This window comes from Calypte anna, chromosome 2, assembly GCF_003957555.1.
Source record: "Calypte anna isolate BGI_N300 chromosome 2, bCalAnn1_v1.p, whole genome shotgun sequence".
Lineage (NCBI taxonomy): Eukaryota > Metazoa > Chordata > Aves > Apodiformes > Trochilidae > Calypte > Calypte anna.
The window spans coordinates 72,731,891-72,757,796 of record NC_044245.1 but is presented as its reverse complement, the minus strand read 5'-3'; the positions used below and the strand labels follow the sequence as shown (position 1 = coordinate 72,757,796).

The window sequence follows — 25,906 nt, the reverse complement described above, 5'->3', positions numbered from 1 at the left end:
AGTGGATCAGGGCTTTTTTTCTTCAGCTTGCATCAAATTTAAATGATGCATAAGATATGAAAAGGCTAGTTAATTTATTTTTATGGAAGTTATTGAATACTAAGTTATTCATGGAGCAGCTAATTTTGCGTAGTGTCAGTTATTTTTAATTTCCTCCCTTAATGAGAGGTTGCAGGTGGTGTACAAAAACATTTTATTTTTATTGTTTTTATTATTTTTTAAATTGCAGGATATGACAGGTGTTTAGTGGTACAGTTTATGATTGGTCTAAAATTCATCACATATAGATTCAAATATTATCTACCTATCAAGAATAGTAGCTTGTGGTTAGTAAAGTGCCTATTTGATAAAAGGAGACATTAACTTTAATGTGAAAAATGTGAGAAACTTAAAAGGAGAGAAAATCTCTTGTCTCCTGAAATCCCTTAAGTGTATAGTTGAAAAGCATGAAGGACTGACTTTTCCAAAGTTGCTGATGGTTTTGATTATATTTCTTTCCATCTAGGGATATTTCATAAGCTGAAGTGATAAATATTTTGTCTTTTCCACAACTGACGGCAAGAGTAATGTGCTATGTGAGTTGTAAGAAAAGAATAATCTCAGATCTAGCTGCTGCACAGCCATTTGTTTTCCTTCATAGACTTATCTCTATGGTAAAAAGGTTCAAGGGATTTTAGTCAGTTTGGGATAAGTGCAGAGTAAGTTTGCATCTGTTACAATTTACCGTGTAGGCATTCCTTGTGTGAAAGAGATGGTGGTGACAGCCTTTTGTAAACCTAATCTGTTTTAAGATCGGAATGGCATAGATGGTTCTTAGTCCATTCATCTGTCTTGGTAGGAGAGATGAAACTGAAATCAGCTCTTATGTTTGGTACTTACTTGTCATCAATAGCAGATTTCTATTTTTAGCAAAAAAATATCATCATGACAGCACTGTAGATGAAGAACATTAACTGGAATGGACATATATTAATTTACATTATTAAGACAAAAATCTCCTTAATCTGTGCATTCTAGGTCTCTATAAAGATTGTTCAGTTATACCAGATCACGAGGCAAATCTGTCCATGGTGTCCATGAGACACCACAAAGGGCTAAAAATCTGGAAAACTCTGAGTTATATGCAAGCAGAAAAGGTAGGACTGCAAACAGCTGGAAAGCAGCAGATGTGCTGTTGTTGATAATGTCTGATGTTAGATAGGTTTCAAAGAATAGAATATCTTTCTAGCCAGTAATAAAAGATCTCTGTTTATTGCAGAATCAGTGAAAAACATTTTCTTTCCTCCTTGAACACTTTATTCATGCTTAGAATCATGTATAGACAGAAATTTTAATATTAAAAATAGAAATCTGTAGTTCATTTGAGGAAGTACACAACCTAGTATACTGGCAAATACCACAAGTAAGGTGAAGGAAGATATAACGTCTCTATTACCTTATCTAATATTTATGTCTAACAGTTGAAATCTAGAAATGATTCGGTGATAAAGCTTGCTTAGATGTACAGGTGTACAACATTTTAGTCTGTACAGTTTCTTTTTTTTTTTTTTTTTTTTTTTGCTAAGTGTATATTTTTTTCCAACACCTTTGAACAATCATAGTTACCTCAGGTTCTCCATGATGTTTTTTGACTTAAATGAGAAATTGGGACCATTGCTGTATAAAAAGCAAAACAACTGGGGAGAAGGAGGGAAAATACCGAGGGTGTCATATGCATCATCCCTAAAGAATTCTTTGAACATAAATCTTACCTTGCCCACATATTGTGTATCTGGACCTGTGTATTCTTCCAGCAAGAAAAATTGATTCCACATCCAACCACGCTTGGTGCGGTGCAGTATTTTTCCACCATTTTCTGGCAATCCTGTTATCCTTTCACTGAGTGAGTGCTTATTAGTCCTTTTTTGAGATGGCATCATGTGAATCTCATGAAACATACAGCTCCAAAGTAAAACTGTCATAGAGTGAGTCTTCATCATTTACAGTGGTGCTCTTAGTCTCCACTCTTCTAACAATTCACAAGAAAAAAAAATTCAAATTTTATATTCCTCTTGTAAGTAGAGGATCCTAGAGGATGAAGAAAAGAATTAGAGTAAGCTGCAATATTATTTTTTTCCCTAAGGCTATGGCCTTCCTGTAACAAAGAATACCATAAGCCTAGCAATCACAACAGTAACACATGGAAGTTGCATTTAAGCATGAAAATTACATATAACTATAAAAGTAAAGACCAGTTATATGTTGGAATGTTTTTGAGACAACCACATGTACAAACTAATCAAAGAGTTTAATTCATTCTGTTTCATTCTCTCAGCTGTGTAGAGGCAGTCATTTAAAAACACTAAGTAAAATACTTTTCCATCTTAAACCTTTAGCTATCAGCAGTACCCTGATACAACAAAACAGCCACAGTAAGAAACCTTCCAACCTAATCTCTGCCAGCTCAACATGATGCTATCCTCTCTTACTGTCCAGATATCTCTGCAAATCTGAGTTTTTTATCACTTCATTATTTATACAACTCTTTATTCCCCTTTGCTAGCCCCCAGTTGTCCAGAGAATCTCCTTTTTCTGCACAAAGGAACTCACAATATAAGATGAAATTTAAAGTAATGCTGATGCGTTCAACAACTTCCTTATTCAAGGGAAAAAAGTGCTCATTAGGTAAGTTTTGGTTCAAAAGTATCCTGTTGAGATTAACAAAATTCTGCATATGGGAAACAATTCTACATTTAGAATGTATTTTAATTTTCCCTTCCTGATTAATGTTAATTTTAATGATAAAGAATCTTATTATAATTATTTTTTTCTGAAATTGACACTGATATTTTGCATAGAAGGTTGTAAATAACATTGAATCAAAACCAAACTATAGGGGTTTTTTTGTTTGTTTGGTGTTTGTTTGTCTGTATATTTAACTAGTACTCTTTATCTGGTAATACAGCTGAGGTGCTTGATGCTTGAGTCTTTCCTACAACCTGGGTTTCCTGTCAAGCCTGCTTTTTTCAGATGAGCTGTAATTTTATATGGCAGAAAGGACAGAAAAACAATTCAGCAGCAAAAATATCATTTTCTTTGGGAACCCTAGTCCATGAACAGTGCTATTAGCAAGAAGGTTCAAAACCCAGAAATTTTAGAATATTGAAATTAAAAAAATGCACATACCTATCCTGCCTTCTCCTGTAAGCCAAAATTACAAGGAGCTACATTCACTTTGTTTTCTATTAGGAAAGGGGAAGGGAGTCTTTCTGCATACAAAAAGAACTTTTTTGAAGTAAGGTGATTTTTTGTGAAAATTATTAGATCAGAATCAAAACTTCTTTAATGGAAAACATTCACTGAATTTTAATCTAGAGTCTCTAATGTTTAAATTGATGGACTTTTGCCCTTGTGTGGAGTTTTACTTAAAATTATTTGATTCCGTATGGTCTCGGGATCTTAAGCAGCAATCCTGAAGGAGGATCAAAGTCTTAGCATTTCAGTAACTTCAAACACAGTTTCAGCTGAGCAAGAAGTGAAGGCTTGGAATGTTTATCACTATCTGACATAGCATTAAAAAATGAAAATAAAACAATTTAATGGGTGACGAATTTATGCAAAAGGACTTGGATATTATGCAGGAATACTCATATTCTTTTACTTCTCTATTTTAATTAAGGAATCGAAGCACCAAATAAATTAATTCTATTTGCATGGAAAAAACATGAATTTGCACAGATCTTGGCATACGTTAGTGGACGTATTTTTTTTTTATTCTGTACGTATATTACAAATCCTTACTCCTTCTTTGCTTTGTTTATTATGTTTTTGTTGCATGTGGTAGGGCAAAGAGGAGCTCTTGTGTGGCTAATTTAACACCAGTAAATTTTGATCGTATCTACATATTGTATAAATAAGGGTCTCATTTTGTGATTGAAATTTAATGGATACAATCGAAAGACAAAAAACACCTAATCCAATCTTTTATTCATGTATAAATTTGATTATTCTAATTTCCTGTATTAGAAATTCCCAGACAGAACCCATTTTTATCACTGAATAAAAATATTTATCCTGTCATGTAGAACATGACATGATCATCCAGATCCTTAAATACAATTGAGGCAAATTACAATTTTTGTCAATTAAATGTGAGTTTAGGTTATGTGGAATGAAAGTAAGGAACAACAGGAACAACCTTTGAAAATTTTATATTCAAAAGGTATATTATCAAGATTGTCCAATGGCTCTGCATTCTCCTACATCTTTTTGAGATATTCATGCTTGTTGTATCATCAGAAAGTGCTGTTTCACAGTTGTGTTACAGCACATTATGTTGGACTCTAGTTCAAGAATTCATCTCACATGCATTCTGAAACATGCTCACATATTCATGTTGATAAAATTTTAGTTTTGATTGCTTTTTCTTTGCACATGAATAATGTGTTGCTATATTCCAATAAATTTAATGTTTTTATATATTTAAGGTCATGACTATTGCTCTGATTTCTTGGAACATATTAACTCATCTGGATTAGAACAAACCAAACAAAAAAAAACCCCAAACAAAACCCCTGAAAATTACACATGTATTTGGAAAAATATTAACAAATAATAAATCTACACAAGTACTAAGAAACCTAGAAGCATATAAAACCTAAAAAGCCTCTAAGCCTTGGAAGAATGCTGTGAAAGATAGTTATTAAAAATGTCAGTTTAAATATTCTCTTAAAAATGTAATTCTTTCAAAACTTATTTAGTCTGGTGTATTTTTATTCTTTTTTAGTGAATGGAAGACGGAAGAATATAGATGGAATAATAATTTATAGAGGGTAGAATAGGGACAAAAATATTTTCATTAATACTTTTGAGAAGTTTGGTTGCATGCTTAGTTTTTCAATAATTTTAAATGGAGATGAAATTTCAGATTTGAAATGTTTCACTTTTGCTTTTTCAAAACTGCACGTTTTTAATTTTTTGAAATTGCTCTCAGTCCTTTCTGTCCAAGCACTAGTTTCCATCCTTACTCAAATGCATGGGATCTTTATTCTATTTTTTTCTTTGTACTCAAATAAATACTTCAAAAAAATCATTGGCTTATTCATCTTATCTCATAGTCAGATGTTCAAGTGGGTCAGGAGTTGCATTTGGTTGATTCAGAAGGAGTATTTTAATGCTGAAACAAAGGATTCTGGTGTAGTCTGGCAGAGTAAGACCAGCTGTTCAAGGGACCATAATGCACTGTGCACAGATGCTCTGAGCTTGTTATAGAAATTATTTCTGTGGAAACACCCGTGTTTTAAACAGCGTGGTATTTTTGTTTTGTTTTGTTTTTTCTCAGGGGGAATCTACATTCCGGTATTTTACCTTAGCCAGGACAGAATGTAATGCGGGCTTGTTTAAAATAGGATGTGGGTTTCAGGGTTTTCAGTGTAGTGCTGCCCTCTACTGATTTCCTTGCTCATTAGCAGGAGAACTTTTCTGAGTGGAAAAGCAATATCGTTGATGGTCATGACACGAAGGATAAGACTCAGTTTTTGGAATAACCAAAAAACAAAACAAAAAACCCCAAACAGTATTTTATTGTTATCCATTTGATTTCCCATTGATTTTTACAATAGTTGGACATACTGAAAGTGAAAAGTGAGTTACTAGTGTGGATCAGTCTGGATATACTGAACATTATTGGTAAACATCTATTTTGATTTCTTCTAAAAGGAGCAAAGACCCTAAGTCTTAAACCAGAGAGAAGAATTTTTAATGGGTTTTGTTTCAAGTAAAGGATAAAATTACATATGAAATCTCTCTTACTTCTTCTTCAACCACTTTTTCAGTACAGTGGTCAACTTACTGATCTGGTCAAACAATGAAAACAAGTTTTCACCCTAGTTGCACCAGAAAATTCTTTTAAGATCATTTATTAAACATTTTAGTGCTCCAAATTTTGGATAAACTGCATTCTTTCCCAAATTTGCAAATCAGATCAGAGAATATGCAATAAATATTTCAGTGATTTGAGGGATCTGTGACTACAGTGTCTCTTTGCAGTCAGGACTGTGATATCAGAATCCTACAACATTTTCAGGTAAATGAAATATTTCTATATGAAAGATAACATTCTCCAGAGCACACTTGCAACTGCAAAAAAGCACTTTTTAAAGTCCTTTTGAATGTAAACCAGACTATTTAGATGCTTCAGGTGTAGCATGGAATAAGCCCTGCAGGGATCAATAGCAGGGATTTGTTAGCAATGATGCCAATTTAAATGTTTCTATAGCAATTGCCATGGCAATGTTTTTAATTAGTACAACATAGTCACTCACAAGCGTGACAGGAAAAAAAAGCCTAACCTTCGGCAACTTGATAATGTGCCCCACATTAGTTAGTTTCATTTGTTAACAGTGAAGTAAAATACCGTTCTGAAACAAAAGGGCCATAATGCTCATGTGTAGCTAAAAATAGCGGTTAGCTGCAGCAACAGTGTTTCGTATTGCACTCAGTAATCTTTAAATAGAAAGGATGCAACTGATGTTCAAGGTGATCGAAAAAAACTGTAAAACTAAAATGCATATTTTAACAGCATATAAGAAGTGTAAATCTTGTGTGACATGCACGTATGGAAGCAGTCTCATTTACTTTGGCTGTGTTTCTTTTGGAAAAAAATGTATCTGAATGCAGATTTAATCTACCTAGTCTGAATACTACCAAAAGTGAAGCTATAGCAACAAAATGCCATGCTTTGTTCACTGCTCACTGCCACTGGTAACACCAAAGCCTAGCTAGAGGCTAGGTCTATGCCACTGTATTTTCAGTCCTATTACCCTCCTAATTAAAGATATCCCAGGTGTGCATACACATAAAGCACTCAAATATTTCCTTAGTGCCGTCATTCTACAGGCATGAATACAGACTGGATGTATCATTGATGACTGACTTTCAAAAAGCAAGCTCCTTTTGTTGTCATCTTCCTAATTGTTTTCTTTCCTTCTCCCCTCTTCACAAGTGAAATGGGATTTGGGGGTAAAATTGGAAGGATTAAAGCCAAATAGCCAATGTGGGTCTTTGACTAACCTCCTGTGCTGAACCTGAGAGAATCAAAAAAGGTTTTTCGTTTATTTCTATGAGAGTTGAAGTAGATTTTGAGGGATCTCCAGATTTAAGAGACAAATTTCAGACTCATGAATACCCATTCTTCTAGTACAAGTACTCAGGTCCCATTCAGGAACAGAAACATGGGCCAATCTAAAAAAGAAACACTTCCCCACTCAGCAGCTCTCACCACAAACCTTTTGCAACAGATTCACCAAACTACTTTTTGCCCATTTGTTTGCTGGTCTGTTCTATGTATATAGTGAAGATCAGCTCAGCTGTAATTTTTGTAGGGAAACAGATGAAGGCTTTTCTTTATATCTGAGACACCAGTGCAAGTTCCTTTAGCTCTACGAAGAAAGAAGTCACAAAACTATATATAAAATTTTAAGGCACATGAACAAATAGCAGTTTCGCTTGTGATGTCTGTTCAGTTGATGTCTTTAGACAAACAGATCTGTGATTTTTAGGTGTGTTATAAGAAACATTTATTCTGCTGTGGCAAGAGAAAATTAGGCTTTACATTAGAGTCTTGTCAGACTCTTGGTCATGCATATTGGAGACAGTGGTCTACATTCAACACAACATGGCCTGAGTCACCCTCTTATAGCAGTCACAGTGAGTCACACCAGTCCTCCAGGTGGGTGGATGTGGCAAGAGATGATATGTTGATGTTCACAATCCCCAGTGGCAAAGATTCATGCCACAGTGACTTAAAGCAACTGTTCCTGGGCAGTGAAAATACCACCTGACCTTCTCTGGAGCAATTCTCTTCTGAGGTGCAGATGAAACTCTCTCTGGACTCTTTCTTCCCCAGCCACCTTTCTGTCAGCTAGCCAATGAAGCCTGCAGCACTTCCAACCCATCCTATATAAAGGTCTATCACTTATTAGCGATGGTATTCACTTAAGCTAAAGAGACTTTTAAAATAACTACTCCTGAGGCAGCATCTCACAGCATTACAAAATTGAAATGAGTATTTTCACATTAAAAATAATATAAGACCCTTTTTTTCTTCAATAATGACCCTTTTTAGAGGAACAGCTTTTCATTACCATGAAGGAAACTAGGAAATATGGCATTTGTAAACCCTTAACACAAGACCTTTTGAAGATATTTCTTTGATATACTATCGATTTTTTTCCCAACAGGGAAAAAAACGGCTTATATAATGAAGCTACATTATAAGTTTATATACCACACCTTATTTACAAATGCAACACATTCATCACTTTCATGGTTTTTAAAGAATAGCCTACAGAAAGAGGAGGAAAAATAAATGATGTAATCAAAGCAAAATTCTTCTCTTTCCTTACAATCTAAAATCATCTTAAGTTCTGTCACTCATAAACTGGTTGCTTTTACTTTGACATTTCTATCCTCTAATATTTAAAACTTTTGTTGTTGTTCTTTTGGTGCTGTTTTTTGTTTGGTTTTTGGTTTCTTTCTTTGTTACATTGTTTGGCTTTTTTGTTGTGGTTTTTTTGGTTGGATGGTTGGTTGGTTGTTTTTTTTTCACAAGCAGCCTAGCACTCTGTTTTCCAAATACAAAACACAGTTTTAGGCCCCTATTTTCTAGATGCATAGATTCTCATCAGTCTCTATATGATACAGATGAGATTTCACCTATAGCAACATTTTTAATGGTAAAATGTTCTTACTAGTACTTCTGATAACTCAGACTATGTGCATTCACCAAATGCCTCTTTCCTGCTGCTTTATTATGCAGCAATCCAACCTGGTCAGACAGTCAGGTCCTAATCAATCAGTCTGAGACTACAGGTCAGGTGCTTCCTACCTCTGAATGTCTCCTGAGCACAGCATGTACAAGGATAAGAGTTTGCTAAATGTTCTCAGTCTGTACCTTGTATAATGGCCCAAGAGGTTGTTAGAAACCAGAATTTCTTGGAATAAAGACATCTAGTATTTCCTAGATTTTTAAAATCCATTAGTCTTTTCATTCTCTTCTTTTTTTTTTTTTTTTTGGTCACGTACCTCTGAGTCATTAGAAATCTTGTTCCTATAGAGAACGATTGTGAAAAGCAGGTTTAATTACTGCCTTCAAGGGAAAATTCTTTCAGTTCTCTGGACAGGAAAAACTCAGTTGCTGACCAATTAAAGGTAGTTACCAGATTTGGTCTGGTAATTGAAGTCTGTTGTTGCTGCTTCTGGCTAACATTTTTCAGAGTTCAACCCCCTGTATACCCTTCTGCTGTCTCCAAGCAGGGAACACAAACTGCAAGAAAGTCTCATCCTCACAGTTAAGCATGCCCCTTGCAACTATAGGTGTTGTGTGTCATTTAAATGATGGTTTTGCTATTTGATATTTTAATCTCAAAGGACTCTGATGCAGCTGAGGCTTCAGCCTTTATTTCCACTAAAAACAACGCAAAATACCCATAAATGGTAATTATACCACTTATACGAATAACGTAGACCTCAGAAATATAAAGGACAATTACTTCCCTTTTTTCCTATTTCTAGGTCTGAATCTCTTCCTTTAAACAAAAAACATACCCATCCAAATAACAAAAAACCCCTTTACTTGCATCTTATTTGATTTCATTGTGGAAACATAAATACAAAACATGAGCAAATTCTATATAAGTGTAATAAATTATTGCTTATTCTACTAGTATCCTTATAGGCCAATTTGAGGATGACTTCCAACAGGCAGACGTCCATGATAGTGTTTAAGCTTGAGAAGCATACCATGACTTTTCTCCTGCATGTTTTATCAGTCTACAAATATGAGACAATTAGTAGTCCCCAATAGACTGTCATTACTTTTTCCACTTGTTCTTTGAAACGATGTAAACTTATAGGAGCAGCAACATTCTGCAAGGAAAGTCACAGTTTAACAGTCTTGTGAAAAGGACCAGCTCTTTTTTTTTCATTTGTTTCTGAACATTGTGACTGACCCCTCCATTAGCCAACTAGTACTTCCCTTGGAAGCCACAGAAGTCATTCTGGTTTTTTGTTTGTTTGTTTGTTTTTTTTTTTGTGTGTATCTTTTGAGACTGGAGAACATAAATTGTTGCAGTATTCAAGCTGCAGTAGCTTCATGCATATAGAAACAGAAGCTTAATCACATTCTTTACTTAATTTAATCATGATACATGGCATTGTTTGCTTTTTAGACTGCTGAAATGCTCTGGGTTAATGTTTTCCTGTTACTATCTGCTGTTACATTATGGGGTTATTCCCTAATGGCAATAGTCAGATTTCATTATTTTAAACAGAAAAATCCAGGGTTTACCATATGTGTGGCTTTCCATAATTTTGTTAGAATGTCACCATCCATCATTTTGGTGCCCACTCTCTGTATTATGTAGACTATAAATGTACATATAGCCAAATACTCTAGCTAATAAACCATTATAAAGTAGCAACTGGTTAGCATTGCAAGGCTCAAATCCATATAGCTAAACCCTCTTCTACTTCCACCTGCCTCTCTCCAAAGCAGGGTTACCATGTCCAAATAAATCTATGAAAAATAACCCCAGGCTTAGTCCTCATACACTGTCAGGAATTTTCTGTAAGTGTGACAGCTGATACGTGCTCAACTGGTGTTAAAGGCTGTAATAACAGTGAATTTGTACGGAGACTTACATCACAAAAGCCATTTTCCTTGCCAGGTGAAGTATTTAGTATAATAATGCTTCTGAGATCCTTTTGCAAGCTTTTGCAGAGCCCCCTTGGCTTTATTATGCTGAATGTCACTTGCAAAGTTTTTCACCTTGATATTCATACATATTATCAGTTATTTATGAGTATGTTGCACAATGCTGGTCCTAGTACAGATCCCTGTGGAACCCTACAACAGACCTTATTTCAATCTGAAAGCTTGTTATTTACTTCTCCTTGCTGGTTCCTGTCATTTAATCAATGACTGATATATTCAGGGACCTTCACTTCTAGCTCATGGCTTCTTAGGAGACTTTGGCAAGTAACTCTGTCAAAAGCCTTCTAGAAGCACAACTACATTGTATCAAAGAAGTAAAAGCTGTCCATATGCTTGTTAATTATTTCAGAGGACTCGAATAGGTCTGTGAGGCAGAACTTCCCTTTCCAAACAGATACTGACTTTTCCCCAGTATGGTTCTACAATTATATTCTTTGTAAGAGTTGCTAACAATTTCACTGGTTTTGGACTAAGGCTGTCCCTGTGACTTCTCCCTGGAAGAACTGAAGATGTATTTTAAAAGGTGGCATTCAATTTCATAGCTTGAAGCCCTCAAGTATCAAGGAAATTGAAGTGAAATGTTAAAGAAAGTAATGAAAGTTTCCGAAGTTTCATCACTGAAATATTTAAGATTCCTGATAGTATACATGAAGCCTCTGCTATTTACTACAACCTGAAATCCCATTGTAGTGAAATAAGATTTTCTAGTGATTAACTGGTTATATAAAAAAATAAATGAATACATAACTCTAGAAAGCAATCCAGTGTTTTATCCTTAAGGTCTTATAACTCTTTCTGTTTTCTGAAAACTGTGACAAATGAACCACAAAACAGTGGGGAGCCACAAGCATAAGCACTGATGGTAAAGTTTCTCATGGAACTTCCGAAACAAATTTTCAGTTTCTACTTACATCAGTTTCTTAAAATCAAAATGTTTCCAGGCTTCTGATGAAGTGACAGGATCACACAGATACACAGCACTGGATGTTGGGTGATGATTCCAGTATAGACCCTTTCTGATACTTGTTTCTTAAGAGTTTATTTTCTCTCCCAAGAGCCAGTAGCATAGACTCTGTCAGCTGAACACCCTCTGGTGCTTGACAGTCCTTCAGAGAAGCCTACTAAGAACTCTTATTGGTAAAGTCTTTAGCTTCCATGCTCGATTTCATATTGAAATTTCAATTACTTACAGTTTTAAAGTCTTCTGGGGACAGAATCTTCCAAAAAAGAAGCTATCTTTTCCTGAATGAAATTATGTATGTGCTGACAGTGTCAGAGAGAAAAAAGAGTAGAAATACACCTCAAAAAAGTATATGTAATAAAGCTTTTTCTTTATGTTGTATGCATTAATATTTTTTTCTAGTTCTATCCAAAAAGGCAGAAGGCTGTCTCCTTCTCACATTCCTAAGAGATGAGGGAAAAGAGTATATGAGAGGCCATAGCTTGTTTGGTCTTCATGTTATTAAGTCACTTCAAAAAAAATCTGGATTCCTAGGAAACCAATTCACTCAATCAAATAACAGATAAAAAGAAAAAAAGATAGTGCATACTTAATCTGTACATAGGGATGCGTGAGCCAATTTATTTTTTTATTTTAGTTTGTGTAGATATTTTACATGCAAAATGTTATTATACTTCTTACAAGTAAAGTGCCTCCCTTCTTTTCATCTTTGTGATTCTCCAATCATTATTACAGCTAAATTTTGATGTCACTTTTTAGTAGTATTACTGGGGGTAAACAGTGTTACTTAGTGAAACATTTTCATTACTACTGTAAATAAAGCATGCTAAATTAGCCTATTTTTCCTAATTATGGAGAACTGTCATTATATGAACTATCCACAGGCAGTTCTTCATGGAAAAGAATGTACCTTCATCTAAATCTCATTACTACATGTTGATTTTAAAATAAACATTTTACAGTAACAATTACTAACATGGATTATAAAAATGATCCAGCATAGCCAAATTCAGTTTTCTTATTGCAATTCTGGATGCTATGAAGGCGAATGCCTCAGTGGTATGACTGATTATCATAATAACAATTATAATTTAGTTGATATAAACTGAACTAATTTTTTATTGTATAACACAAGATCTTAATGAATTTTTAGTAATGGCTATTTTTAGTTATAAAAAGTGCTAAATAAAGCCTGCAGAACAACTCATTTATATATACCTGCTAACATCCATGGTTTATATGAGGGTGATAAGAAAACAATAAGAAGGATTTTGGAGTGAAAATCTTGTAGCTGACACTGCTAAAGTCATTGAATAATCCTACTGAATTTTTCATTAACATTTTTTGCCAAAATTTTATTTCTAGTTGTATCACAACAGCATACATGGACTGAAGCTGTTGTATAATATGGAATTATATATAGGTATTAATGTAGAAGATTGGTGCTATGCCTCCAACATTGAAAAAGCAAAATTCAAATCCAGAATTAAATGTAACTATATCTATAAGGCCAACTTTGTTTGATTACTAGTCTTATTTAAGGAAAAACCTTGAAACATAGGAGTTTAGGCTCTTGTAGTATTCACTATTTTGTTATGATTGGTGATTTTTAACAGTTTTAGTCTTTATTCACCTTTTTAACACCTATTAACCTTAACACTTTACCTTCTTAACACCTATTATTTTACAGGAAGGACTACTAAACATTTTATATGTGGACTTTCAGCTAGGTCACAGTTATACTAAAGGTTTTAAAGGTGCAAACCTAATGACTACTTATTTTATTTTTCACACAGTTCCTAATGAAGTAGCAGGGACAAAATTTATTCCTTTCTGGTAACTTTTATGGAAAGTAAGTTAGCCTAAGTGGTTTCTATCAATCTACTAATCTACTTCATTTTGTGTTAATGTTACCTCTAAAAGAAGGAGTAGAGAATTTAATATTCCAGTTTGTATATGTAATTGATAAACTAAAGTTTAATGCATTTTTAAAAATATAGCTACAGTCCTATCTGGGAAATACATGTCTATTTTTATAGAATGTAGAGATCTGCAAAATAATTGCATTTTGAAAAAATCTTATAAAAAGTTTCCTTTTATTGGGTGCATTTATCCCTATTAAGCAGAATCTCAGGGAAAAAGAGAGTCTTGTTATATTTGTTTGATGTTAAGGACATGATCAGTTTTCATATTTATTATTTCATACTAGATATATGCTATCCAAAAGAGGGAGCCATAACATTATACTATATCTTTCCACTATATGAGTCACTGAAGCCACATACATAATTTTATTACTTTTTCTTAATTGTACTTGGGGATGGTGTTTGCTCTGAGTTTTTTGTAGCTTTACATGAGTAATCAGTGTAGTTCAGAACTAGGTAATGTATGCTAATAAACTTACTGGATCTGAATGAAATGGTTGCAATGAAGTCAAATATTATAAACTCATAGAATGATTTAAGTTGAAAAGGTCCTTAAAGAATAGCTAGTTCTCAGCCCTCTGCCATGAGCAGGGACACCTCCCACTAGACCAGGTTGCTCCAGGTCCCATCCAACATGGCCTTGAACATTTCCAGGGAGGGAACATCCCAAACCTGTTCCATTGCGTCACCAGTCCCACAATGAGGAATCCTTGAACAAGCACAAAACTTGCATGAAATTTTGTTACCCCTTATATGGAATGTGATTTTTAAAAAATTGCTGTTGATATTTTTCTTTCTTATTCCTGAGTAAAATTAAACATCTTCACCTACATATACTATATAATCTAAAACATTGCATTTAAAAAAAATGTTTATTTTTTAAATGAATTAAATAAGAGGAAGACCAGTGTAAAGTGTAGGGAAGGGACAGAGAAAGTGTACTAAGGAAAGGAAAGAGAAGAGAAAGGATACAAACTTGAGAACAAAGAGATATGGAAGGATTTGAAAAGTATTGAAAGCTAAATGTGACCATTTCATTCAGAGCATATATTTACAGATAAAATTCAGCTGTTGGATAGAATGACTGTTCAGTTATTCAGGTCAAGAAAAATGGATCTGACTTTTTCAGAGCTGCAGAGTATCAGCAGGTCCAGGAATGAAACTAGTTTTATAAATTCAGAGCAACTCTGAAAACAGCTTGTTCCCCTGGGTCTATTGTTTCATTTATTTTGAGATCCACTAAACTTTTCTGTCACTAGCTTTCTACTTACTGGAGAAATAAGTCATAGTAGTACTTTCTCCATGTGTTTTAAGAATCTGCTTTTTTTGTGGAAATCCAAAAAGACAATCAGAGAGCTGAAGCACCTTTCCTGTGAACACAGGCTGGAAGAGTTGAGGTTGTTCAGCCCATAGAAGAGAAGGTCAGGAGAGACCTTATAGCAACCTTCCAGTACCAGAAAGGGAACTGCAGGAAAGCTGGGAAGGGATTTTTTATGATGGCATGTAGTTACAAGACAAGGGATATTGGCTTTAAACTGGAATAGAGCAGATTTAGATCGGATGTTATGAAGATAATTCTTTCCTGTGAAGGTGGTGAGACACTGGTGCAAGTTGCACAGGGAGGTTGTGGCTTCCCTCTCCCTGAAAGTGTTCCAGGCCACGTTGGATGGGGCTTGAATCAATCTGGTCTGGTGGGAGGTGTCCCCACCCATGGCAAGGAGGTTGGATATAGATGATCTTTGGGGTCCTTTCCAAACCCAGCCATTCTATGATTCTCTGATATGTGTCTGGGAACAAGCTTTGTTCACAGAAATCAGTATTTAGCACAGTAGTATCTAAAGTCACTTAAAAAATTTTACTGCAATATAATACACACACACATATATATGTATATATCTATCTATATATCAGTTTTAGGAATTTTTTTTTTGTGATTTGGGTTATGATAAATTTGAAGAGACTGAAGTCTCTTCAAGAAGACTTCAAGTCTCTCTGAAGACTGAAGCAGACAAGTAAGACTGCAGATTTTTTTCAGAAAAGTAAAGTTAAACAGAATAAACATTCCACCTTAAAACAATTAAGCTGAACAAAAAATTTAGGAAATTTCTTCTTTACTCTGAAATTCTCTAGACATTTTCTACTTCTCTTTGTCATCTAATGTAAGGTAAATCCAGCCTGTGATGCGCTTTGTTGGAACAACTTGTGACAATTTTCTCCAATAATAAATTTGAACTCAAAACTAGCAAAAAATATTGTTTACAGCTATGCATGTTCCAAAAGTTATAACTATTAAGAATTTTTCATCATTCATAATTACCTCTAATTATCATAATTTTTATATAGTCTCATGTATTTCCTGTAAAAGAGAACTTCTTAAGCTAAAATGTTTTAAAATTTACACTTTTCAGTTTCAGTAACTGAGCATCATAGGCTCACAATATGTAAATAGCTTTCTAGTTCACCATTTGTGTTGTGATGTGGTATTCTTTAATAGCTAATATGAAAAAATAAACCCACTTTAATTACTAAAGACCTCTTTGTCAAATGCAAAATTAAATATTTTATCTTAACTTTCGGACTGAATCCCATCTTATTTGGTTTATAATGAAAGTGAGTAACTTTGCACAGAATTTAATTACAAAAAAAACCCCAGCTGCCATTAAGTCACCATTAAAGACAATATGAACTTGAGGTAAAACCTATTTCTTGATCTTTAGACCCTTTTGGCCTTGATGAAAAAATAAGAAAATACGTGTGTTGAGACCATCTTCTGAATACTGAAATAACAACAGATAATGCACTAAAAAAGACATAATTTGTCAAAGTATCCCCGTTTGGATGGGAGTATTGTGAATATAATTAAAAATAAGAATGCTTATTCCAGCCACATTTTTACTTTTTTTTTAGTGTTGTTGGTATTTGAAAATAAGTTCATGTTTTCTCCAGTTTCATTAACTGCAGTTCTTTAATGTCCCACTAAGCTTACTTTGAATACTCCATTACCAAGTCAAAAACTTTCAATCTAATGTTTTTTTCAAATCATGTTAAAACCTCATGCAGTAAATTACCATCAATACATAACTACTGTTTGTTTTGAACACAGGTTTTATCAGCACCTACAGTAAAAAAGGTGGTCCAAATAAGAATTTTGGTAGTTTCTTTATAACTGAAATGGCCAATTTCTGGGACACCTACAATTATTATTTTGCTTTTTCTCTCAGAAAGAAAAGATTTTTCTGATGTGCTTATTTCAGTATCATTTTTATTTTGGCATGCAATGAAAGCTTATGTGTGGTAAGGGACTTTTTATTCCCCTTGTTTTTTCCTCCATCAATTACTCGGGACGTTGTCTCAATAATTAATCTTCATACGAGTGATTTATTATTTTTTTTTTATCTACATGCACTCTATTTGCTTTACGTTGGTTTGCATAATATTCTTCATAGTTTATGCTGTACTAGCCCTTGCAGGAAATTTTAGAACTTCCCTCCAAGTCACATAAATCATTAAAAGATTCTGCTAACTACAGTTCCTTACATTTAAGTGGGATTTTTTTGCATTTCTCTCGTTTTTCTGCTTTTTTATCTGTAATTAGACGCTCAGGGTCTCTGACTGATGAAATTTTCTTTAATGATATATACATTTTAATGTCTTCTAAAGCAGTAGCTTCTTCAACGTGTTACTAATGTATACATTTGATATTTATTTTTTTACACCAGAGATTTCTTAACCTTCTGTATAATTCTGAAATCTGTTCTGCATGTGTATCTGTTGTTCTAATCATGCAATAGTCATGAATAATTGTTTACTTTATTAAATAAAAGAATAAATTACTTTTATGAACAATCTGTTCAAAGTATTCTGTTTGTCCCATTTTAAGCTATACTGAAACTATATTTTTATCTCATTTTGAAAACTGAAGAAGTGTAGTTGCCCTTTCTTCCCCAGCCTGTGCAGAAATATCCTCTTTACATTATCTGAATTCTCCTCTAACTTTATCCTCTAATGTATGAGAAATCAGTATTTCTTGACATTTCAGAATAGTTTCCTCTGACATTTACCTGGCAAGGACCATGGAGTTATTCTAATTATTTTTTTGAATGCTGATTACTTATTTGCAGAAGTTAACATATTTTTTTTTAAAAATAATTATTCAAAAAATTTTTTCTCATCTTGTAAAAAATTTGCTTTATCATGTAGGATTTTCTATCTACTGACTTTATATTCACATGGTCATTGTACAAATGAATGTGGATTCTGCACCCATACTAAGCCCTGTGCATCAGGAAGGTCAAGAAGAGGCTAGAAAGAAAAAAATTCATGTAATATAAAATTAGCTCTGGATACACAATAGTTGACCATATCCCCCCTAGTTTAATTGCTATTGCACAGCCCATGGGTTCTGGTGTGGATCAGGCACTTTGGGCATTACTGAACAAGCTGGTGCTGAGCTGCCTAGCAAATTCTGCCTTTTCTGTCCCTTTGCAGCTCACAGGTCATCTACACTGTGTATTAATGACCATTGCAGTATTTCTTCCCTTTATAAAGATCGAATCTAAATGTTACTGATATCCATGGGAATATTCAGCTAGACAATGTTAACTTTCCATCACACCTACGTGCATTTCTGTTGTTTACTTGGAGCTTATACTTAACTGCTTTCATAGAAGACTTTGAAATACTTTGTTGAAATTATTGACTGGTAATTGGTAATTTCTAAGGGGCACCACATGAATACCAATTTACTTGGTCTGTAATACAGCACTGACCTTTCTATTCAGTCATAGTGAGATAAAACCATATCATTACAAAGATATTACACATGTTGCATTAATATTATTTGTATAATTTTCTCCGGTTCTAGGATTTCTTCCTCAATATTTAATTTCAGTGTATTATTCTATACTTAGTGAGAAAACCTGTTATTCCAGTTAGTGTTATTTTTTTTTACTGATTTTTTACTGATAAGATGTGATTATTTTTATAGTCTGGTGTTTTACCAGCAATTTAACAGGAATTCAAATTCAGTAATAAAATTATTTTTTATTCTTGCTTCAGCTGAAGCTTAAGGAGAAATCTGAATTTAAGTAATGCTGACTTACATCCATGCAAGTTCCTGAACTTGTTAATGCCGTATTAATCTAGAATTTTTAAAACTTCTCCTTTTTAAAACTGCGCTGTCTGTGCCTTTCTGTCTCCTCTCCTGTCCTTCAGATTTATTAATGATAGCAAAATCACACCAAAATATGAAAAAAAATTATCCACTCTTGGGTCCTTTCACATGTCCGTTTGTGTGCCTCCAGGATTTTCAGTATATGAACATAAGGTTACTTGGAGCACATATGTATTTTTATTAACCTCAAATCTATTGAAAATGCAGTAGACAAATATTGTTCTAAGTAGTTTTCATTTTTGTTACTTAGTTTACAGACACTATAAATATTTCTGAACACGAAATTGGGAATTTTGTACAACACGTATACATGCTTGTAATTGGCACATATATCTTTTGTATGGGTTTCTTATATATAGGCTCCTTAAAATTCTTGCAGACTATGGCTGTCCAATGATGTGCATGTATTTAGGCCAGATTGTATCCTATGCTTTAGCCCAGTCCCTGGCTTTTCCTGGAGGTCTGATTAATGATGGAGTACAGCCATTAGTGACTGTTAAACCTTCTTAATCTTTCCTTGTTTGGATATCAATAAAATGTTAGGACAAACATGGTGGCTACATTAATCTTTTTAGTCAAGATATCATTGAGACTTGGATGAAAATGAAGGAACTTTTCCTTCATTTGCTAAACCAATTTGTGAAAGGGAAAGGACTTTTTCACAGGCACATCGCCCAGTGGTGCAGGGTGCCACCCTCTTTTTCCTCTCTTCTCTAAGAATAAGGACCACTCAGAAACCTCTGTCCCTTCCACTGTTCTCTCTTCAAACCAGCAAGTCTCTCTTACTCAACAGAGTTCAATAGTACTCCAGCTCAAACTACATCAAGGACACAATAAAACCAGTTGCTCGAGAAGACAGTGAGTAGTACAGGGTATGAGAAGGGATGTTAGAAATGTTATGGTACTTTAATTCTGGTGGATCTAAGTTTGGTAAATGGGTTCATGTAAATTAAGATTTTAGTGGGGTCTTGTGGTAATCCTGCTCACTCTATGAAATTACATATTACTTGACTATCACTCGCAAGTCAACACCAACTTTTAATTACACTTGCTCATGCCCATGAATATAAATATAGCTCCTCATAAGTAAAGAATATGTGTCCTTGTATTTGAATACTGAGGGTTTTTTTACACTGTTTATGTTTAAATTTCTTTCAGATGTTATTTCATAGAATTGTGTATAGTGATCCAAATGAATGCTGACAAATACTTATCAAATTCTTCTTGATCTAAACTGTAGTTTTAACATCTATTTCTAGCATTAGTGAATATGGCTGCAAAGTATTAAGATATATCAGTTCTCAGTAAGAAATAGTTTACCACATGGTAAAATTTTATTCTTCTTGGAAAAAAATAAATTACAGTATATGCTGCCTCCAAACATGAGCATCATTATATTTTAGGACAAGTAACAGTTTTTCATCTTCTGAATGGGACAGGTGATGATATTTGTCACCCACATGTGAGAAAACAATTGTTTTTAAATTGAGGTGGTAGTTCTGTCATTTGTATTTAAATCTTAACATCTACAATCCCCTTTTTTTACAAACAGGGTAAGAAATTTTTGATGCTTTGTTGCAGTTATGAAAACCTCATACTTCATTCAGTGTGCTTTAAAGACTACAGACTACCTGGAAAGAAGAGAGTACAAGTTTATATCTTCTTTTTCCTTTCTGTCCTCCAGATACCTGATAGTGGCCACTGGAATGGAAAATTCTATTTAAAAAGAGCATGATCACATCACTTGACCTGTCATTTATCAGGATAAAGCTAAGCTTCAGAAATAGTTATGTAAAGTAAGAACAAGAAGTCAACTTTTCAACCTTGTATTTTCATTGTAAAGGGTCGTTTAAATGAAAATTTTCATAGGTATTCCTACGTCTGCCTTGGGGCTGATCATTTAGATGAGCATACAGCAGGTCTAAAGGTATTCCCAAACATACAAGATATCAGATTTCCAGGATCTTTTTCCCTTGATGTGGAAAACAATGAAACAACCTGAAAACCCAATTTTAAAACAGTTGTTTATTTTTTTCTGAAGGTAGGAATTTTGTCAGTACATGTAATCAAGTAGAAATTGTATGGTTATTAGGATAAATACCTATGTTTCACTGAAAGTAAGCAGTCATGCCATAAAATTGCATGAAGGTGACTCAGTCATCAGTTCCTCATCCAGGGAATTCTTGCTTCACTATCATTTAGAATGAATTAGAAATCATTTCCTGAAAATCATGAAAGACTGAAGAAGAGGTTGAGTCTATTAGTAGACCCTGGGAACTACCAGTTAGTCAGCTTCACCTGTGTGTCTGGTATGATCATGAAACAGATCCTCCTGGAAGACGTGTAAAAACATATGGAAGACAGGGTGGTGATTAGAGACAGCCAACATGGATTCACTGACTTGGCTTTGCCTGAGTGATCTAGTGGCTTTCAATGATGGATTGCATCAGTAGACGAGGACCCACAGATATTATCTACCTGCACTTCTGTAAGGTCTTTAATATGATGCCCCAAAACATCCTTGCTACTAGATCGTATGGGTTTGACTCAGCATCTTACTTTACCTGATAGTGGCTAGAACACAAACCACTGAAGACTATTTATGGAGACTTATATTGATATAATTATAAATATCTTTAGATCTCTTTATCATCTCTGTCTAAAATTGTATCAGAAGCAGATATAGATACCTGTGAATGTACATGTGTGTCTTCATCACAAGCAATGAAATTCCAAGATTTAAAAAAATTTTTTTTTTTACTAAATTCACAAGCTGACTAGCATGAAATTTAATTAGTGCTACTCAGTTTGAGGTGAAGGAAGCAGAAAATTAATGTGACTCATTTATTTTCCCTTCTACAGTCATGTTTTCCCCCATTTATGTTCCTTAAAAATATGGTTTGGTTTGGTTTTAATTTTAGCCCTTAGTCTGTACAAATTAATAATTCTGATGCTATTTATACAGAATAGATATATACAAACTGCAGCATTCATTTTGGTTCTGTTTGTATTGTAGCTTCCCACAATACTGCATTTAAAAGCTCAGTGAAGGTAATCAAGTTCTTTATGCTATTTTACTGAAGGTTTTTTTATCTAAAGATTTATGAATCCACTTTTGAAGGTTTGGAGAGGATTCCTTCCTTCTTTCCTTTTCTTCCCCTTCAACATTCAAGCTGTGAACATCATCAAAATGCTTAGCAAATGCAGTTTTTACACTAGTTAAACAATATATATCTATTCCATGTGAACGTATTTAGTTTTAGGAAAGTATTATGAACTATAATCTGAACATGTTGGGGACAGAAAAAAAACCATGGAAGACCTTTGTATTTTTTCACAGAATTATTGAGGCTGGAAAAGACCTCTGAGATAATCATGTTCAGTCTATGACCTAACACTAACACACTGGCTAGACCATGGCACTAAGTGCTGCATACATCCTTTCCTTGAACACCTCCAGGGTTGGTGGCTCCACCACTTCCCTGGGCAGTCTGTTCTAATTCCAAATTGACAAGTTTATTCTTTGTGGATCTACATTGTAGGGGGCTGTTAGATAAATTTGCTTGAATATGTAAATGGGATTGGGCAAGTGTAAAGTCAAATGGCAAATAAATAATTGGACTAATGTTGGCAGGAGTGCTAAATCTTTCCTTCTAGCAGTGTTAACAGTGATGTTTCTGAATGTGCAACACTAGTTGTGTTCCTAAACCATTATTCTATCTACTAGATTCAGTCTTGTTACACAGTATGAATGAGCATCTTTTATTTTACTTTTTGTTTCTCCTTTTTTTGCCAAAAGCATCAATTTATTGTGCACTCTAGCCACTTTGTATTTTACACCCCTTTTTAACTTGTCTAGTGATATTTACCCCTTTCCTGAATGAAAGCTTCAGGGAAAGGTCCTCAACCTGTAGTTTTTCTGTCCAGTTTTGCCCAAGAGCAGCTGTACTAACTTTTCAGAGCATTTTGTCGCTTTAATTGCCTTAAAAAATAGTTAGAAATACAATTACTATATGACATACTTTTCTGTTTTGAAAGTCCTACTTGGTGCAGGGTTGGTTTGCCATCATGAGTACTGAGGGTAGGACAACGACTGGAAGAGCAAACAGCACCAGAAGCTTGAATTTTATTGAAATGTAACAAATGGTATTAAAACATTACAAACCCCTTTATCTGAAGTGGGATCTGAGTTCTCAGCTTTGAAACTACAACTACTGCTACCACTACTACTTCTGCTGCTTCTGCTAGTATTTCTATAATCAAAGAACAATTTTTTCAGTGCCATAGAGAAAGAAGGTCTATCTCTGTGAAGGAAAATGAAGGTACTAATTTATTTTCTTTAGAACACAAGGGGCTTTGCTTAGCATCTTACCCATATAAAAAATAATTGCAACCGAAGCATGTTTCTTGGTTAGGAAAGAAGAAATGTATCTTGCAAATATAAAACCAATAGGAGCAAGATTTTGCTCAATTACCAATAATCCATGGGATGCAGATAACAGCAAGAAATATGGAATCTAAATTAATTTTTAAATATATTTCCTATTTTCAACACTGTAATCTTGTTAGAGGTGAAATTTCCTTTTACATTTGGGAAGAAAATGGAAAGATTATTGCAAAACTTGCAGGAAATGAGAGAATATTTTCTGTAACATATTTTTATTTTTACTCTGAGGAAAAAATATATTTTTATCAGATAGAATCATTATAAAACCACAGATTCAGCACTCATTTTCACTCTGGGTAAGGGAAATGCACAAAAGCAATTTCACTGGCTTCAGTGGGACTAGTCTTATTGCAAATTGTTAGTCAATCTGAATAGGTGTTCCAGAATGGGGCACAAGCACAAACAGCTCTCCTGAGAAATAATTCAAACAATTGCAGGGATTTCCTTATAAAATAACTATGTTTTCCTGATGGTTTTTTTTTTTCTGTTACTACACCAGCAGAATAATTTCCACGAGATTTCCCACAACCAGTACCTATGCCTTAAACTTCAGAAAAAAGGACTTGTTTACAATAATTTCTCACCACAAAACTTGGCATTTAAATCTGTTATTGGAAGGCATTATGATGAACAAAGAAACTAGCAGGCAAAAAAATTCAGCCAGAAACTATCACAGCAAACTTAAGTAAACCCATCTTAATCGATGCCTTTGTGAAATATTTTATCATTCTGCTTATAATTTGCCTGAATTATGCTTGGGTTTATATCCTAAGAATTGTTAGGATTGTTAATGTTAGTATCTAAATTCCCAGAAGCCTTAGACTTCAAGGTGTAAAATTTCACCCATGTATATGCTGAACTTCTGTTGAGCTTCTACTTAGTTATGTAGGAGAAAGCCTCAGAATCAGATCATAGCTGAAAGATAAGGAAGCTTTAGTCATCATCAGAAGCCACAGACTTGGAGATGAGAAGAACAATGGCCCACCTAGAGACAACGAAGGGACCCAAGGAGAGATGGGAAAACCTCATACACAAACATTACTATTGGTACTAACTGTTGTGTGAAGTGTGGGAAATTTAGATTGTAAGGGTGTAATTGCCCTATGATTTTTTTTTTGATCAGGCTCCCTCTGTGGAGGCATCAAGCCCTAGCTGCTGGTGCACCACTTTATTAAATTACTTGATGAGACTTTGTACCAGAGACTTTGCTTTGGAAACCTAGTGTTGAACCTGAGGGAAAGAGAAGTGCTCCAGAGTGAGAACATGTGGATGAATGGAGTCAGGAGGGGCATCTGTGGGCTCACTGGAGTCACTTGCAGAAGAATCCAATCTTAACAAGAAGGACTTGAGTGGAATGTGCATGACTCCTAAGATGGTGTATTTGTGCTTGAATGACTGCTCCCTTAACATGTCTACATGAACACACGCACGTTTACGTATGAATGTATGTATATAAATGAAGAGTTCAGTTCATGAACTGGGGCTATTTTTATTAGTTTTTTATTAATTTATGATTTTTTAATGATTTTATTAATTCAGAGATGAGTAGTTTACTGATGGATTTTGGAATGCTAAATTTTTATTTGTATTCTGGCTAGTTTTTCCCTCAAAATAGAAGTAATGAAACTTCACCCTTACACCCAACCCACACCTGTTTTACTTTACCTCTTCATTATCTCTTCAGGAAGAAATATGGAATGATGGAATACAGAGGAAATAACAATTATTTTGGTAAGATCTTCAGCTGAAGATGTTACAGTATTATACTTTTAAAATTTCTTTTATTGAACAGTCTTATAAAACCAGATGTTTATTGAATTCTTTTTAAGAGGTCGCACAATTGAAATGTCAAATTCTGCATCAATTATTATTAAGGTAATTGATCATAATTTTCTGAAAGTAATGGCTAGATCTAATAATGTCCTTATATATTGCTAGGTAGGCTTGGATACCTTATTAATGGACTTCAACTGAAGTATTTAAAATATGCAAATTGAGATAAGGTCTTTGTGAGAGTTGTCATTTGTCTAAACTAATGTAAAAACCTGCTGTTTTCAACCCTAAACATAAAAGCTTTATCTACTATTTTCTCTACTTCATCAAACCTTTTCTTGAGTGTCATTTATAAGAAGCATGTGTTAAATTTGGGCAAGTAATTTAGGAGCTCTTTCTTCACGTATTTCTATACAATGGGAAAATTCTTTCAATATTTTGTTGAAAATTGGAGCCGTTAAGCAATGACATACATAGTCAAACACTATAATATTCTTCCAGCTAGAACTTAGATGAAGGTGATGGTTATTTCCCTTGACTACGTTTTGTGAGGAGGAAGCAACCTGAACACCATTTAGTGCCTAGGCCTAGAAAATTTGTACTTACATAAACTTTTCTGACATTTGCATTTTCATATCAGAAAATTGTAATATGAAAATTATGTTTGTGTGAGACAGGAAAAATTAAATCTAATGTGATGTTGTCTTGATGTTGCTATTACTCTTATTTAAATATAGAAATTTGCATTTAACTGCCAAAGAAATACACTGGTCATCACTTGCAGCATTCAATTTTGCAGTTACAGGAATACAGAGAAATATCTGTGGCTGTTTAAAGTGTTTTTTAAGTGTTCAAGGTGCATTTATTTTTATGA

At 34.1% G+C, this 25,906-nt stretch overlaps 1 protein-coding gene across 2 annotated transcripts in view; it reads right to left on the bottom strand.

Moving 5' to 3' along the window:
- The window catches only part of LOC103525551 (cadherin-9), a 105,559-nt gene that overhangs the window by 60,230 nt on the left and 19,423 nt on the right, over positions 1–25,906 (bottom strand). Inside the window, exon 2 of one of the 2 annotated variants that reach the window (XM_008490511.2) lies at positions 1,752–2,067. In XM_008490511.2, the coding sequence (XP_008488733.1) occupies positions 1,752–1,979 (228 nt within the window). In that variant the 5' untranslated portion in view covers positions 1,980–2,067. Of the gene's footprint in view, positions 1–1,751; positions 2,068–25,906 lie in introns of those variants that run through there. The other variant, XM_030444791.1, reaches the window with a different exon arrangement.